This window comes from Plecotus auritus (genome assembly GCF_963455305.1).
Source record: "Plecotus auritus genome assembly, chromosome: 1".
Taxonomy (NCBI): domain Eukaryota; kingdom Metazoa; phylum Chordata; class Mammalia; order Chiroptera; family Vespertilionidae; genus Plecotus; species Plecotus auritus.
Window position 1 is genome coordinate 150,831,761 of NC_137770.1, and position 16,503 is coordinate 150,848,263.

General features: G+C 39.9%; 1 protein-coding gene across 9 annotated transcripts in view; it reads left to right on the top strand.

Moving 5' to 3' along the window:
- Positions 1-16,503, top strand: part of FAM107B (family with sequence similarity 107 member B) — a gene marked incomplete at its 5' end in the record, with an annotated part of 282,323 nt that overhangs the window by 219,804 nt on the left and 46,016 nt on the right. Inside the window, 3 exons of one of the 9 annotated variants that reach the window (XM_080658124.1) lie at positions 7,427-7,612; positions 14,830-14,929; positions 15,112-15,266. The exons of 3 other annotated variants lie outside the window; for them this stretch is intronic. Coding sequence is in view for 1 of the 6 variants with exons in the window: in XM_080658122.1 (XP_080514248.1) it covers positions 7,384-7,612 (229 nt within the window). Of the gene's footprint in view, positions 1-7,370; positions 7,613-14,812; positions 14,930-15,111; positions 15,267-16,503 lie in introns of those variants that run through there. 5 more of the 9 variants (XM_080658125.1, XM_080658126.1, XM_080658127.1 and 2 more) reach the window with 5 other exon arrangements.

Sequence of the window (16,503 nt, forward strand, 5' to 3'; positions counted from 1 at the left end):
TTCTGGATGATAATAACACACAGATTGTCTTATTAGCTAAATAGAAAAGGATATGTCCTCCACTCTTGCCTGGGTAACATCTGTCAATGAGTAATTCTTTTCCATCCAGTTTCTTTTAGTAGAGAGGTAGTGTGATTTGACAGCCTCTGGAATCAGAGCGTTTGGGCTCACCTTCTGGGTCTGCATTTTGTTAGCTTTATCAGTAAAATGGGGATAATAATAATACACACCTTAATAGAATTTTATAAAAACCCAGCTAATGCATTAGCAGTGTGTCTGCAAACAGTAAGCACTCAATAAAATGTTTAAAAAAATGTGGGTATGTTATTGATAAAAACATATACTTCAATACTCTGGTACTGTTTTTAAAAAAACCCATTTTTATTGATTTCAGAGAGGAAGGAAGAGGGAGAGAGAGATAGAAGAATCAATTTTGAGAGAGAATCACTAATCAGATGCCTCCTGCACGCCTCATGTGGGGGATTGAGCCTGCAACTGGGGCATGGGCCCTGACTGGAATCGAACCTGAAACCCTAAATCCTCAGGCCAGTGCTCTATCCACTGAGTCAAACCAGCTAGGGCTTTGGTACTGTTTTTAGAAGCACTGTTATCTGTCTCCTAGAGGTATAGTCAATGTGTATTCTCTAATTATTACTTGAGTCTATTATTTGAGAGCTAAGCATGCATTTCTGGGGGACAGCAAGGAAGAGTATTTGAAATGGGAGTGTCCCAGGGAAACCCAGGTAACCTGTGGTAAATGAAATGACGAGAATATGCTCTGTGGTTGAAGAGTTTTAGTCTAACATACCATAACCGGGAGTTTTAACTGCTGTCACAAAGAATGTGTCAACAGTATGCCAAAACTAAAATTCAAGTATTTTACACATCTGACACAATAATTCTGAAGTCCCTACAGCATATCTTGTTATAGTGACCGGGCATTGATTTCAAAACTACTGCTGGTGTGGACAGCTGCAGGTGAAGTCCAACTTAGGTGTCCCCTGGGACCCTCCTGATGGCTTTAAGCATCTTTTAGGCCAGTTGATTCCCACAAGGTTCGGTGGCGTGGAACTGTGAAACCTAAATCAACCATGTCTTCAGGTGTTGAGTGAATCAGAAGCTGGTCTTGCCCCTGCTGCCTCCCTGACCTAGTTTCCAACCACTTTCCTCTTTTGCTGGCTCCAGCCTCATTGGCCTCTGTTCTGCTTTTCCTAAACAAGCCAAGCTCACACTTGCCCACGGCTTTAAAAAAGCAGCCCCTGACCTGCTTTATTTGTCCTCCTGACACTTCACCAGATCTACTGCAGATAGCGCGTAGGCTCCTTGTTTTCTGCCTGTCTTCCTTCTCCCCTCACCCTACCACTAGAACATAAAAGTCCATGGGACCGGTTTCTAGTGACAGAGACTCTGCTTTCAGCACTGGTGAAATGGCTTCTCATACTATACTTCCAAAGCAGCAACTCAGGGTAAGAGTTCTGTGGCCTTTAACCATCTAGGATTACTGAATCATATGTCTTCTCAATATGAAAGAATATATTTGGGAAGAAAATTCTGCAGAATACATTAAGTTCCATCTTGGTATGAAGTCATATTTTGGAGGCCAAAGAGGAGGATCAGGTAGCATTTTCTTTTAGTAAATTAAAATGAATGAAAGGCAAGGCATAATCCTTTGCCTTCTGCCTTTAACAGGTTGTTTTAGTAGAAAATAGCCATGTGGTCCATGAACTTCTTATTTGTGGGTAAATGAATAAAGGATATTATTCACACTGTTCTCATTGTTCTTTGTGTAAGGTCTCAAGTGGGGAACTTCTTTTAGACCCTCATGCCACGTGCTATGATATTTTTTCTTTCTCTAGAGAAGGAAGATGGGATGCTATTATTTTTTCCTTGATAAAGAAAAGGATATTACTTTTTTGTTGGTTTTTTTTTGGCCACTAGGAAGCTCAAAACCACTTTTAATACTCAGATTTGGGAATTATATTATTTTGAATGTGTCACACGTTTGCTGTTTCTTCTGTAGTGTGGCCTTGACTTTTAAATTCTGTATATCTAGTTGCATATCTGACTTTTATTTTGAGGTACTCTAAATCTTTTCTGGAAAGAACTAGAGAATCACAAACAATTTTATCCCCTTCTCATATCTTAATGTAAAATATTGAGTAGCCAACTTGGTTTTGAAATTCACTTGCCTTTGTGTGTTTTTACTTGGATAATGCTCCCGACAGAAATATCTGTGTTTGCTTAGGTAGAATTTCCATTTCTTTGTCAGATAAGCTTAGGTAAGCAATTTTAGATCAGTTGGATAGGGAAGTAGGAACCTATAAATAATCAGAGTACAGTTTTGAGTTAAATATCTCACTGGCTTTATCTGATTTATTCCAGTTGCAGGAGTTTGCTTACTTTGTAGTTTAGGGCTTTAAACTAAATATGCACTGTTATGAGAAAACCAGATAACTGGCTTTGAATATTTTTTTTTTTTTGGCTTTTGATTATTAAAATACAATTTCTTAAGCATAGTTATTTCCAAAGGATTTGAGTTATTTCATTTGGTAACTGAGTGCCTTCCTGTGTTTGAAGATTTACTCTAGTTGGTGTGGATGTTTACAAGTGATGCTTAACTAGCTCAACCTCCTTTTGAGAAAAGCTTATATTCTAATAAACTGGTTTTCAAAATTGGTGTGTCAAATTGGTAACTCATGAGCAATTAAGGAAATATCTTTCCCCTTAGAAAGTCAGTTTGCTTAGTGACTTGAGTTTAATGCTTAATGTAGTGAGTAGGTCTTTTCCAGGTATTTGTTACTAGAGTTTTCCTGAGGGGTCTATACAAATTAATAGAAAATAGTCATGTTTTTCTTTTGCTAAATAAGAATTCCTAAGTAAATAATTTATTCTAGTGGTGGAGGGTGCAGTTTGTATTTTGTTGCCTTATCAATGGCTCCAATGGGGTATCGATCCAAAATGAAGAACGCTATTATTTACTTTTTAACCTGGACCCAACAGTGAACCATTTGACAAGATCCCATCTCTTGGCAAGTCTGAGATGTTTTTGTTTTTTCCCCCCTCAATAAAGACTTGTAATATTTATAGCCTAGTGGTATGATTTTAGAATCTCCAAAGAAAATGGTATCCATGATAAGGAAGGATTTTTTTTTATTCTAGATTTTTCTTCACTGTATTTCTAACATTAAGAAAATTACTCAGAGACATTTGGCAAAGTGAAGAAAGATGAATAAAATGGGTTGAGTGTGTGGAGTGTATTCATCCAAGTAATGTTTATTAAACTGATGAAAGACCCAGCATCCTGGGCACAGATAAGTCTGCAGGATATTTCTCCTCAGGGAGTTTATATCTAATTAAGGAGGCTAGGCACACTCTTAGACTTAACAAATATGTTAGGCACACTCTGTTGGAAGTGAAGTCGCTGCCATTTTGTTTGCTTAGTGAACTTTCCTGATTGAAGGAAACCTTTGTACTTCCATGTACTAACTTTAGGTCTAGAGTTTGAGAACCCCATAAGGCTTGATTTAATAGGTGTCAGCTTTAGAACTGAGTTCAGTTGGGAAGAACTTGGGGAAAAGAAACCATTCTGAGGTGTATTAGTGACAATACCTTTAATAAAACTTAGTTTAGCTAATTGTATTTGCTGGCCTGCCTGCTGCCACAGAAATATTAATTGCCTGAAAATGTTTATTTGGAGAAAAAGGGACTTTAATATTGGAGTGGTATGTGAATAGAAAACTGTAGATTGTAAGTAAATATTTTTATTCACATTTGTGGTAAAACATTGGGCCTACTTAACCAGGTTACCTACTGTGGACATGTGTTGTTATAGGTGTATAGATCGAAGTTTAAAGGGTTTAGCACTTGGGGAAACTGGACCTGAGATTATGTAAGAGAACAAGGCCCCTCCTACCCTCTTGAGAACTAAATTCCTCAGCTCTCAACTTGGAAAGCAAGGGTAAAAACACTGTAGTATTAATCAGCATATCTTTGAAATAAAAGTTTTTTTTAAAAGAAATAATTTTTTGATAAAAAAAGTCTTGCATTATTATACTTTTTTATCTACCACTTAAAATCAGTATTTAGTTTTGTTTGTTTTTTTAGTGCTTTTTTAAAAATGTTAATCCTCACCTGAGGATATTTTTCCATTGATTTTTAGAGAGAGTGGAAAGGAGTGGGAGAGACACAGAGAGAGAAATATCAATGTGAGAGAGACACATCAGTTGGTTGTCTCCCACGTGGGCCCTGACCAGGGCTGGGGATCGAGCCTGTGACTGAGGTATGTGCTCTTGACCAGAATCGAACCCAGGACACTTGAGTCCACAGGCTGATGCTCTGTCCACTGAGCCAAATTGGCTAGGACATTTTTTTCTTAGTTTTTAATACAAGTGATACATTACTTAATCTCAGAATACTTTGGGAAGATTTAATCTAATAAAATATCCTTTGCTATTCAGTGATCTGATCATTTTTACTAAATTTTCAGTGTTCCCAACTTTTTCATCAACAAATAATTTTTGTGCATTGTGACTTTCCTTGATTTTGTAGTAAACATCCTTATTTCTGTTTTATAGTTGGAAAAAAACAAGATTCAATAGTGTAAGTTGAGTACACTATTAACATTGTAATTGCCTTGGGAAAAAATCAGTGTCTTTCCTCCCACATCTCTCCTTTACTCTCACACAACTACCAAACCCACAACTCTTCTGATACCAGATGTGAGGGGGTTTTTCCCCCCAAGCAATTCTCTGCAACACCAGTTGGATGTTCTATAAATTAACTCAATTCTGACACTACCTACCAGAGACAGTATCAGATCCCACAGGTTAAGGGTTAGTTCCAAGAGACTGCCCCCTACTTCAGATGCCAATCACGGGTCCCCAGGTTATTCACAACTTCTGTCTGATGTGGCCATAGGTTTGCGGTTCCTACAACTCCCTCCTTGGGTTCTATTCATTTGTTAGAGTGGCTCACAGAACTCAGGGAAGCATGTTTACCAGTTTAGTACAGGTGAACAGCCAGACGGAGAGAGACACAGGGCAGTGTCTGGGAGGATCTGAACACAGGAGCTTATGTCCTTGTGGTGTTTGGGGTGCATCACCCTCCAGCATGTGGATGTGTTCACTAACCCAGAAGCTCTCCAAACCCTGTACATTGGGGATTTTTATGGAGATTTCCTCATATAAGCGTGATCAATTATTAACATAGTCTCAAGCTCCTCTCCCCTCTATAGGGAATGGTCAGGGGACAGGGCGCAGGGAAGACCAAGCTTCTAACCATGGCTTGGTCATTCTGGTGACCAGCCCCCATCCAGGAACCCACCCAGAGTCACCTCATTAGAACAAAAGATGCTCCTACTGCTCTTTTCACTTAGGAGAATACAAGGGTTTCAGGAGCTGTGTGCCAGAAACCCAGGGGCCGAGACCAATATAGATTTTCTCTATTATCTCACACTAATGCTACCGAATACTATTATGAATACTTCTTCCCAATTATGCAGATTTCACTAACATCACATAATATAGAAAACTTTCATTTTTTAGGGGAATTTCCCAGTTGTTGACTGCTTTCAGTGTTTTTTTATGTTTATTTTTTATTGTGGTAAAATATACAAAATAAAATTTACCATCTTACCCATTTTTGACAGTATAATTTAGTGGCATTAAATACATTCACCTTAGGTGCAACCTTCACCACCATCCTTCCCTGGAACTTTTTCATCTTCCCAAACTGAAACTCTATACCCATGAATGCTAACTCTGCATTCCCCTCCCCCATTCCCTAGGAACCACTATTGTACTTTTTGTACCTATGAATTTGACTACTCTGGGTACCTCGTAAAGTATTCATCTTTCTGTGACTTGCTTACTAGTATTTCACTTAGTATAAGGTCTTCAGGATTCATCCATGTCATATGTAGCATGTGTCAGAATTTCATTCCTTTCTAAGGCTGAATAATATTCCATTGTATCTCTGGACCACATTTTGTTTCTTCATCCTTCAGTAAATCTAACTTTTTTATACTGTGGGTCACAATCAGCATTTTAAAACATAAAATGGAAATAGGAAATGTGCCCATTTTAGAGATCAGTACTATTTTGTGAAATGTGTGTGTGTTGTACTAAAACCCTTTTGTTTTTTGGGTTTTTTTGCATGTTTTATAGACAGAGTAGAGTTGCACTCTTAAGTATCTACCAGGTCTTTTTCACATTGAGAGCTACACAATCTTTCCTGTGTTGTGGGAGGGACAGGGGGAGCTGTTAACTCATGGGGCCTACTTACTTAAAAAAAAAAAATCACATGTGCACAGTGATACACCTGTAGACATCTGAATTCAAGTGAATCGGATGTGAGCCTGATAGCATTGTTTGTAAACAGTTTTTAGGGTTTTCCGTGAATCCTCTTTCTCCCACAGTGCCCTGAAGGACTGGGGCTGTGTCAGCTGGAGAGGCCTACCTGCCCTGTGTTTCCTCAGGCGTGGGCAGGAGTTCAATGTACTGGACAGACCTGAAGTTGGTTCCCTAAATCTACCCATCCAGAGGTATATACCTCTATAACTATAATTTCGGATTCTTGCCTAGATTTAGATTTGCTATTTCCTACTAATTTATTAACAATATAGGACTGGAAGGAAATGTTCTTGGCTTAGAGAGGTGCACCCTTCCACCCAGAGGCACACAGGTAGTTAGAATTGGGACCAGAGTTAGGCCCTTCTTCCCCTGACTATGTTTCAGCTTTCCCCCGACTATGTTAAACACTTAAACCAAAATAGAAAATCTCAGCACCTTTCATGAGTGGACTGTAATGTCATGAATTATGAACCTTAGGAGTGCAAATTTTAGTTGTCTTCAAGCTTTTGTGCTATAGGTAGTGCAGTGGCATTATAATGAATATTAAATCTCAACTTCCTTTGGTTGGGGAAGGTATTTTTAAGTAGTTGGAGAGGTGACTGGAGCATGGTTAAGGTGTGAATGTTGGGCTGGGATGTTGCACATGCAGGCCTGGGAAGTTCCCAATGCATTTGACTTGTTTATATATGTGTATTTTCTCACCACTTAATGAGGGAGCTGATTCGGAGGGGAAAATGTTTGCTTTCATTAATAGATCTCAATTAACTTGTATAGAGGGTATTTGCTTTCAAGCAGAGTAACTGATGTTTAATGCATAACTACATTATACTTGTGCTGCTGGAGACAGCATGTTCCATTGGGCTGGAAGGTCTGTAACTGGTACTAGAGTTGGAACAGTTCGCTGTTTTCCATTGTTTGCTCTTGTTTCTGTGTCTTATGAAGTTGCTACAGCGTGTTCCATTGGTCTGGAAGGTCTGTAACTGGTATTAGAGTTGGAACAGTTTGTTGTTTTTCATTGTTTGCTCTTGTTTCTATGCCTATCAAGTTGCTACAGTGTCTCCCTTTGAACTTGAACTCTGATTTTTTTTTTTTAATTTCCAAAAAGAGAGCTTCTGCGTGGGGGAGGGGAGCTTTGGTGGTAAATTCTTGTTTTAGGTGCTTTTCTTCACTGCCAGAAGGACCTGCTACTGTTGGGAGGTGCATTCTTACTGTAATCTTTTTATTTGTTGTCATGGACAAGGAGCCTGCAAATATCCAAAGAGGTTAGTGTTCATTCTCTGTAGCCTTTTGTCTTTTAGGCCTTGAAAAGGTGACAAGTGTGAGGCAATTTTCTCAGCAAACTTTTTCTTAACTACTGGATGATTTTTCAAAACTTTGAATATTCATGATGAAAGTATAAACAAGAAAAAGTGTGTCTGAAGTAGGAATAAATCTTGAGATCTGCTCATTAATCACTGAATAATCTAGTCCTTCAAACGTGAGCTTGAAGTTGTAGGTTTGACAAACAGCAGACCTATATAAGACTAAAAAAAGTCATATCTGTTTGTAGTTTTGGATATTATGTCTTTGCCAGGGAAAGAACTCTGCAGTAGGCTTTTTGCAGTCAAAAACTATTTTTTCTCCTAAGATTTCTTCAAATGTCTACCCATCTCTGTCATGAGTTGCTTTTGGCTTACCTTTTAAAAATATCTTTCTATGTTATGTAAGTTTTTTCTCCATTATTTAATCCATGTTTCTTTCATTCGGTGTCCGGGTTCCTGATGGTTAAGTTGTACTCTTCTTTAAAAAAAGATAGCCATTTCTGGTAAAATATGACAATCCAATGAAAATTATAAGACATATGTATTTTGAAGTTACTCATTTTAACAAGCTAGCACTTGATTTGAAATTGTTTTGTTCATTGCCTTCACCTTCTCCCTAGTAGTTGTAGATATAAAGAAACACTAATATGTGATGACAACAATAACAACAACAACAACAACAACAAAGCATTCTGGTATGCCATTAATTTGCTTCTTATTCCTTGGTTAGGATTAGGAAAGATGATTTCTTGGGTGTCCACTATAGAAGGAGTATGTTGTCTGGCTGGCTCAGTAGTTGAGCATCAATCTATGAACAAGGAGGTCAAAGCTCAATTCCCTATCGGCACATGCTTAGGTTTTGGGTTCGATCCCCAATGTGGGGCATGCAGGAGGCAGCCGATCAATGATTCTCATCAATATTTCTTTCTCCCTCCTCTGGAATCAGTAAAAATATATTTTTAAAAAGGAGTATGTTGAATCTTTATTCCTGTCTAATGAGAATAGGTATTTAAATGTTCTCCTTCATCGTGGTGTAATAATGATTTTCACAGTGGTTTTGGCTTATCTTGCTACATACTACTTCACCATATTTGTGTGTGACCTACGTACACAAATATTTGATGACAATGTTGATCTAGACAAACAGATTACACACACGCACCTTTTTTTTTTTTTTGGCTAGGTGCATTTGCAGTATCTTTTCACTTGAGAAAAAATATGGGCTACCCACATTAACATAGGGTTCTCATGTACTTTGTATGCAGTGATAAATGCCATGTTAATACTGGCTTAACTTTTGAAAGCTTTAATTTATAAAAGGACTCTTTCTGTAGCTAATGAGAATGATTTAGAGATTATTTATTGGTAAAGGCACTTGTGTAAAATGAACTTGGTTGGTGAAGGTTTTGCTTCAGGTTCTGTGTTCAGTTTCTGGTTTTTGATGAACCCTTGGCTGGCCCAGCCTGCATGGTTGCATGCTAGACTGAGGCTGGGGAGTGTCTTACTGTAGCTCTCCTAAATCCTGGGGAACCCACAAAAGCACACTGGTGAGGTACAGAGTTCAAGTTCTCATGAAGCACAGCCTTGAATTGATGGGCTAGATGGGGAGAGAGAAGTTGTGGGCTACGAGAGAGAGGAGGCAAAGGGCACTTGGTTTCCCGAAGTGTCCAATAATCATCATTTCTCCCGGTGAACCATGAGCTTATTGTACTTTTTTGTTTGGTGAGGGCCCTGAACTCTCAGGCCTCGTTTAACCCTGTCTTCTCCCAAATGTGAGAGCAAGGTTTGACTGAACCGAAGTACTTGAGTTGTTCTTGAGTCAAGGGAGTTCTTTTTGAATACATTTTTTTCTAAATAATGCTAAAGGTTTTTGCTGAAACAGTATGTTTTATTGTTGAGTTTTTCTAGCTTCCATAGGACTTAAATCTCCAGGTGGTATGCGCACATACAACAACAACAACAACAACAACAACAACAACAACACACACACACACACACACTAGAAAATACAACTCACCATGATAAAACACAACACAAACTCTCCCCATCTTCCTTCTGTGCTGATGTGATAACTTTGACATTTCATTGTCAATAAATATATTTCTCTACTTTTACTTCTATATTAGTTATTGACAGTTACATCAGCAAATTCATGAGGATTTTCTGGATTCAGTTAACACATACATGTGTTAGTGAGATGTGAGAGACTTAAGGAGAATCTTAGGGTTGGGTGAAGATTTGAATATCAGAACAAAGATGATGATTTGTGAAACAGAGATTTGAGTCCCAAGATGAAAGGACTTTTAGACAAGGACGAGAGGAACTCATTCTGGAGCTCAGAAAATTCCTAATCTCTTTTCTTCAGCTCAAATAGTTACTTTCAGTGTGTGAAATTACACCTATGCTTATGTCCCCCAGACATCATGGGAAACCAGCTTCCCTGGAGTAGCCATTGGTATGTCACCATCCATCCATCCTGCAAACCATATGGGGTATACCTCCCACACCATTCCCATTCTCCCTGTGGTTGCCTCTGTGGGGTTCTCCAGCCTTGGGACTCATGGGACTTTCCCCTCTCACCCTAGACTTTCAGACTTTCCACTGTGTGCTCTGACTCTGCTCCATCATCTTCAGCTAGCTTCTTCCCCCAAGTTGCTCCTGGTCCTCGTTGAATCCGGCTGTCTGAATTTACTGCTGTCTCAGGCCCTTGTGAATGAAGAATGAGCCATTTCCCATACATGGGATGGGGTCCCTGTTCCTCATGGCCACTTTCAGATTTTTACTTTTCTCCTTATGCATTGGTTGCTCATTTCAATCATATTCTATCTTCTACTCCTCAGTGCTGTCATTTATTGGTCATCTCCTCCTTCCTTGAAAATGTCAGCACCTGGATGGTGATCTTCTGCTCCAGGTGTCAGTGTTTGTTAAATGATAAACAAAGGTGGATGACCAGCAGTCTCAGTTGCCTGAAACTGGGGAGTGGAGCTTACTTTGATGAGGGACTTTCTGTTTTAAAACCATCACAGTTGGCCTGGGACTGGGGTATTTCCCAGGACATGGGACTTTCAGTGCTCAAATCAGGGGTCAGTGTTCTAGTTAATACCAGGAGCTACTTCTGATCTGACGTTCTGAGATCCCACTTGCTGGCTTGAACCTTTTTTCCTTCTAGTTCATCTGACAGTCTGTTCCAAGTAACATTAGATTTTGGCTCCTCCAGGTCCATTTCAAGTCCCTTGCCCCTGCTGTCACCCTGCATGTCAAGCATGTCTCCCCTCTACTTTTCCAATTCTGTGGCCAGTATTTCCACTATGCATTTCTCAATACACCAAATTCTCTTCCGTCTGCTGTCTTGGCACATCCCAACACTGGAGGATCGAGGGGCCCATTGTCTCCACCTCTGTTCCTGGACTGCCAGGTTCTGCCAGAGACAGTCACACCTATGCCTTTATGAAGTCCTGCACTCCAGCTTCACCAGGTTCTTAACGCTGCCTGGAGGTTACATGCTTTCCTCCTCAGCACTCTTTATCTGCATAATGACTATTTTCAACCTTCCCCACACTTCTTAAATCTCTCATTTCACAGTCAGCTCGTCCCTCCTGCTTGTGCCTGGCCCTCAGCAGATTACCTTTCCTCTACTAATAAGACAGTCATGTGAAAGCCATTCTCTCTTCTTCCCACTGCCCCTTTGCAAATCTGCTTGGTCTTGGATCCTGTAGTCATTTTTCTGTTTATAGTGCAAGAGGTATAATTTCACTTTTAAAAAGTCGGTTTCTCCACAACCATCTCCTCCCACATCCTGTTTCAACCTCTATCCTGGTGTTTTTTTCTCATAAGGATTTACAAATTTTTAAGTCTCACCTGTCATAAAACAACACCCGAACACCGTGAAAGCCAGCCTTCCCTCATACCTCCTCTTTCAGCTGCCACTTTCTCTCTCCTTTCATTTAAACTTCCAGAGAGGATTATTCTACTTTCTGGCTTGTACTAGTTATCTACTACTACATAACACATCATCAACTTAGTGGCTTAAGGCAACACACATTTATTACCTCACAGTTTCTGTGGGTCAGGATCTAGGCCCAGCTTATCTGGTGTCGGTGCTTTAGGGTCTTCCCAGGATACAGTCCATATGTGCACCAGAGGCCGCCTGGGGAAGAGTCCACTTCTAAGCTCACTCAGGTTTTTGGCAGAATGCATGTCCTTGCAGTTGTGGGACTTAGGCCGTCCTCAGTTCCTGGAGGTCATTTGCACTTCCATCCTTGTGGAATTTCATTTACTTTGTGGCAGCTTGCAGAGATGGCAACGGAGAGAGGGAGATTTCAGCAAGCTCACAGGAGTGATATCTAATGACCTTTGTCATATTCTGTTGGTTAGAAGTGACTCATAGGTCCTGCCCACACTTGCAGGTGGGGGATTATACTAGGAGGAGATGAGGATCCTGGGGGCTACCGGAAAGTCTGTTCACTACATGTGTTGATTGGCTCATTTCTCATTTACTCTTCAAACCGCTATATTCTGTTCTTTTGTTTTTAAAACATTCAAACGACTATATTCTACTTTGTAAAAAAATGTTCTTAAACTTATCTCAGAGAGGCAGAATTGGCTACACCACACGCAGGGCCCAGAGTGGAATGAAAATGTGGGGTTCCTCATTAAAAAATTACCAAGAATTTCAACAAGGTAACAGCAAAGCATTAAACCAAGTGTGAGTCACCAAAGTGGACATACAGAAGGCCAAGAGACATATGAAAAAATGCTTAAAGTCACGAATCATCAGAGAGATGCAAATTAAAATGACAATGAGGTATCACCTCACACCTGTCAAAATGGCTACCATCAACACATGACAAGTGCTGGTGAGGATGTGGAGAAAAGGGAACCCTAGTACACTGCTGGTGGGAATGCAGACTGGTGCAGCCACTGTGGAAAACAGTATGGAGTTTCCTCAAAAAACTAAAAATGGAACTCCCATTTGACCCACTGATCCCACTTCTAGGAATATATCCTAAGAAACCAGAAACACCATTAGAAAGCATGCATACACCCCTATGTTCATAGCAGTGCAATTTACAATAGCTAAGATCTGGAAACAGCCCAAGCGCCCATCAGCAGATGAGTGGATAACAAGGCTCTGGTACATTTATATAATGGAATACTACGCAGCAGTAAAAAAGAAAGAACCCTTACCATTGGAACAGCAGGGATGGACCTGGAGAGTATTATGCTAAGTGAAATGAGCCAGTCAGTAGTATCACATGATCTCACTCATATGTGGAATCTAATGAATAAAATGAACTGATGAATAAAATAGAACCAGAGACATAGAAGCATGGGACAGACTGACGAATTTCAGAGGGAAGGCGGGGGTGGAAGGGAGTGAGAAGGGAGTGATTAACTGGGGAACTTGTATGCATCTGTGCCTAACCCATGGACACAGACAATAGAGTGGTGAAGGCCTGGGAGGGGCGGGTATATGTGGAGGGGGTCATTGGGGAAAAAAAAAAAAAGTAATATTTTCAACAATAAAGATAAAAAAAAATAAATAAACCAAGTGCAGGGCCCATCGGAATATGGGGAAGGTTCCCATGACTGCCTGTGAAGCCAGCCCCGCAGAGATGCCATCCTCTTTGCTGTTAAGTCGAGGGTGTGCTTCCTGTTCTCCCACTTGATCACTCAGCAGTTTTGTTGACTGAAAGAATGTCTTCTGAGACATTCTCATATCTCTCAGCTGCTGAGACCTTGTTCTCCTGGATTTCCATCTCTTTCCATCTTCTTTGCAGGCTCCTCTTTTTTTTTTTTTTTTAATTTATCTTTATTGTTAAAAGTATTACAGATGTCCCTCCCCCCCCTTTTTTTTTTATCCCATTGACCCCTCCACCCTGCACTCACCCCTCCAAGGCCTTTTCCACACTATTGTCTGTGTCTGTGGCGCAGGCTCCTCTTCTTTACTGCCTTTTAATATTTGGGGACTTGGGCACCTTTATTATTCTATTGAGGAATAACAGCAGTTCCCATAGCTTCAAGTTGCTTGTGCATTTTTGGTTCTTAAGTTTATGTATCTAGCCTGTATTCTCAGGCTCAAGCACTGTGTCCGATGCTTCCTTTCTTTGCTCACTTGCATGTTTTATGAACATGTCTAAAACTGACCACTTTATTTTCTTTGATTCACTAAGCTTGTTCCTCTTCAGTGTTTTCCATTTTGGTAGGTACTTCACTATCTGCCCAGGTGAGTTTGGATTTTCATGTACATAGTAGAGGCCCGATGCGCGAAATTCATGCAAGGGGCTTGGCCCTTGCAGCTGCAGCAGCTTGCCTCGGCCCTCTCAGCCCCCGCTTCGTCCGGAAGGTCGTTCGGCTGTCCGGTCTAATTAGCATATTACACTTTTATTATTATAGATATTCCTGCTCTTGATCTCTTTCTTCCTTCTTCTGATTGATCTTAAACTTAAACCAAAAGTCTGAGTCACCACATGTCCATGAAGAGTTCTCCCCTGGGACTGTATTTCATCTCGGTGATCTCCCTGGACCTCTGCAGCCTGTTCTCAGGGTTTTCTGGGCTCCTTTTATTAAAACCCAGCACACTTTATGGCTATTCCTTTGTTAATGTCTGCTTCCTGGATTTGAATATAAGCATCATAAGAACAGGGACTTCATTTTGTCACTGCTTTATCCTCAGTGTTGAGAAGTGTGCTGGGTACCTGTTACATACTCGATAAATATGTATTTCAATGAAAGAGATTTTTATTTTTTCTGCCTGATTTTTTAAAAAGTGTGATTGTTATGTTTCTTTGTAGAAACTGGGAAAACAGGACAATGACATAGAATTTTTGTTCTTGAGATACTAGGACTATCTATAGCGTTATTAAAGTTTTGGGCCTTCGATTGCATTGTTGTTGATTAGAAAGTAAACAGGAATTAAATGGTTTTTTTAAATTTATTTTTATTGTTGAAAGTATTACAGTTGTCCCCTTTTTCTCCCAATAACTCCTTCAACCCCACTCCAGCCCCCTCCCCAGGACTTCACAGCACTATTGTCTGTCTGTGGCTTATGCATATATGCATATACATTCATTGGTTAATCTCTTCCCACCCACTCACCTCCTCTGAGATTCTTCAGTCTATTGCATGCTTCATTGTCTCTGTATCTATTTTGTTCATCAGTTTATTTTGTTTGTTAGATTCCACATATAAGAGACATCATGTGATACTTGTCTTTCTCTGACTGACTGATTTCGCTTAGCATAATACTCTCCTGGACTCTCCATGCTGTCTCAAAGGGTAAGAGATCCTTCTTTTTTACAGCTGCATAGTATTCCATGGTGTAAATATACCACAGCTTTTTATTTACTCATCTACTGATGGACACTTGGGCTATTTCCAGATCTTAGCTATTGTAAATTGCACTGCTATGAACATAGGTGTGCATACATTCTTTCTGATTGGTGTTTCTGGTTTCTTAGGATATATTCCTAGAAGTGGGATCACTGGGTCAAATGGCAGTTTTATGTTCAATTTTTTGAGGATACTCCATACTGTTTTCCAAAATGGCTGCACCAGTCTGCATTCCCACCAGCAGGGTTTCCACATCCTCGCCATTGGTAGCCATTCTGACCAGGTATGAGGTGATACTTCATTGTCATTTTAATTTGCATCTCTCTGATGATTAGTGACTTTAAGCATTTTTTTCATATGTCTGCTGGCCATCTGTATGTCCTCTTTGGAGAAGTGTCTATTTGGGTCCTTTGCCCATTTTTAATTGGATTGTCTTCCTTTTGTTAAGTTGTATGAGTTCTTTATATATTTTGGAAATGAACTTCTTATCAGATGTATCATTGGCAGATATGTTCTCCCATACAGTGGGCTTTCTTTTCATTTTGTTGATGGTTTTTCTTTTGGTGTGCAGAAGCTTTTAATATTGATGTAGTCCCATTTGTTTATTTTTTCGTTTGTTTCCCTTGCCCTAGGTGAGGTATAGGCAAACATATTGCTACAAGAGATGTCTGAGATTTTGCTGCATTTGGTTTCTTCTAGGATTTTTATGGTTTCATGACTGACATTTAAGTCTTTTACCCATTTTGCGTTTATTCTTGTGTATGGTGGTGTAAGTTGGTGGCCTAGTTCCCCCCCCCCTTTTTTTTGCATTATTTCATTGAGTTCTGGGCACTGGTAGTTGGAAGGGAGCATGTGTCATTTGGCCTGCAGAATTCACAGAATTGCTTGTGTGATTTTGGTAGGAGGAAGTAAGAACAAATGATGACAAGATAAGTGTGTATTTGGCACCACATCTGAATCATTATGCTCTTACCCAGATATAGTTTGATATATATGTTTTTTAAACCAACAAGTGGAGAGGTAGCGGTGGTTAGAGATCTATATCTCTGATTTTCTGGGGTCCTATTTACCTTGCAATAGCTGCTTTGAAAAAAGTGTTTGGTAATTGAATACTGAAATATATTAAGTATTTGGCTGGAAGAGGAAGGTTCCACTCAGCAGAGATACTAATCTGTGAAAGGTTTTGGAGAGTCTCATATGAAGCAGACATCATTGACAAGCAAACAGAATAATGCATGGGTTTATTTGTTTGATAAAGAGAGCCTTTTCTCTATAGCCTAATGGTTCTCAAACTTTTTGATCTCAGGACCCCTTTACATTGTTTAAAAAGTAGTTGGGCCCTAACCAGTGTGGCTCAATGGATAGAGCATCGGCCTGCAGACTGAAGGGTCCCAGGTTCAATTCCAGTCAAGGGCATGTACCTTGGTTGTGGGCACATCTTCAGTGGGGAGTGTGCAGGAGGCAGCTGGTCGATGTTTCTCCCTCATCGATGTTTCTAACTTTCTATCCCTCTCCCTTCT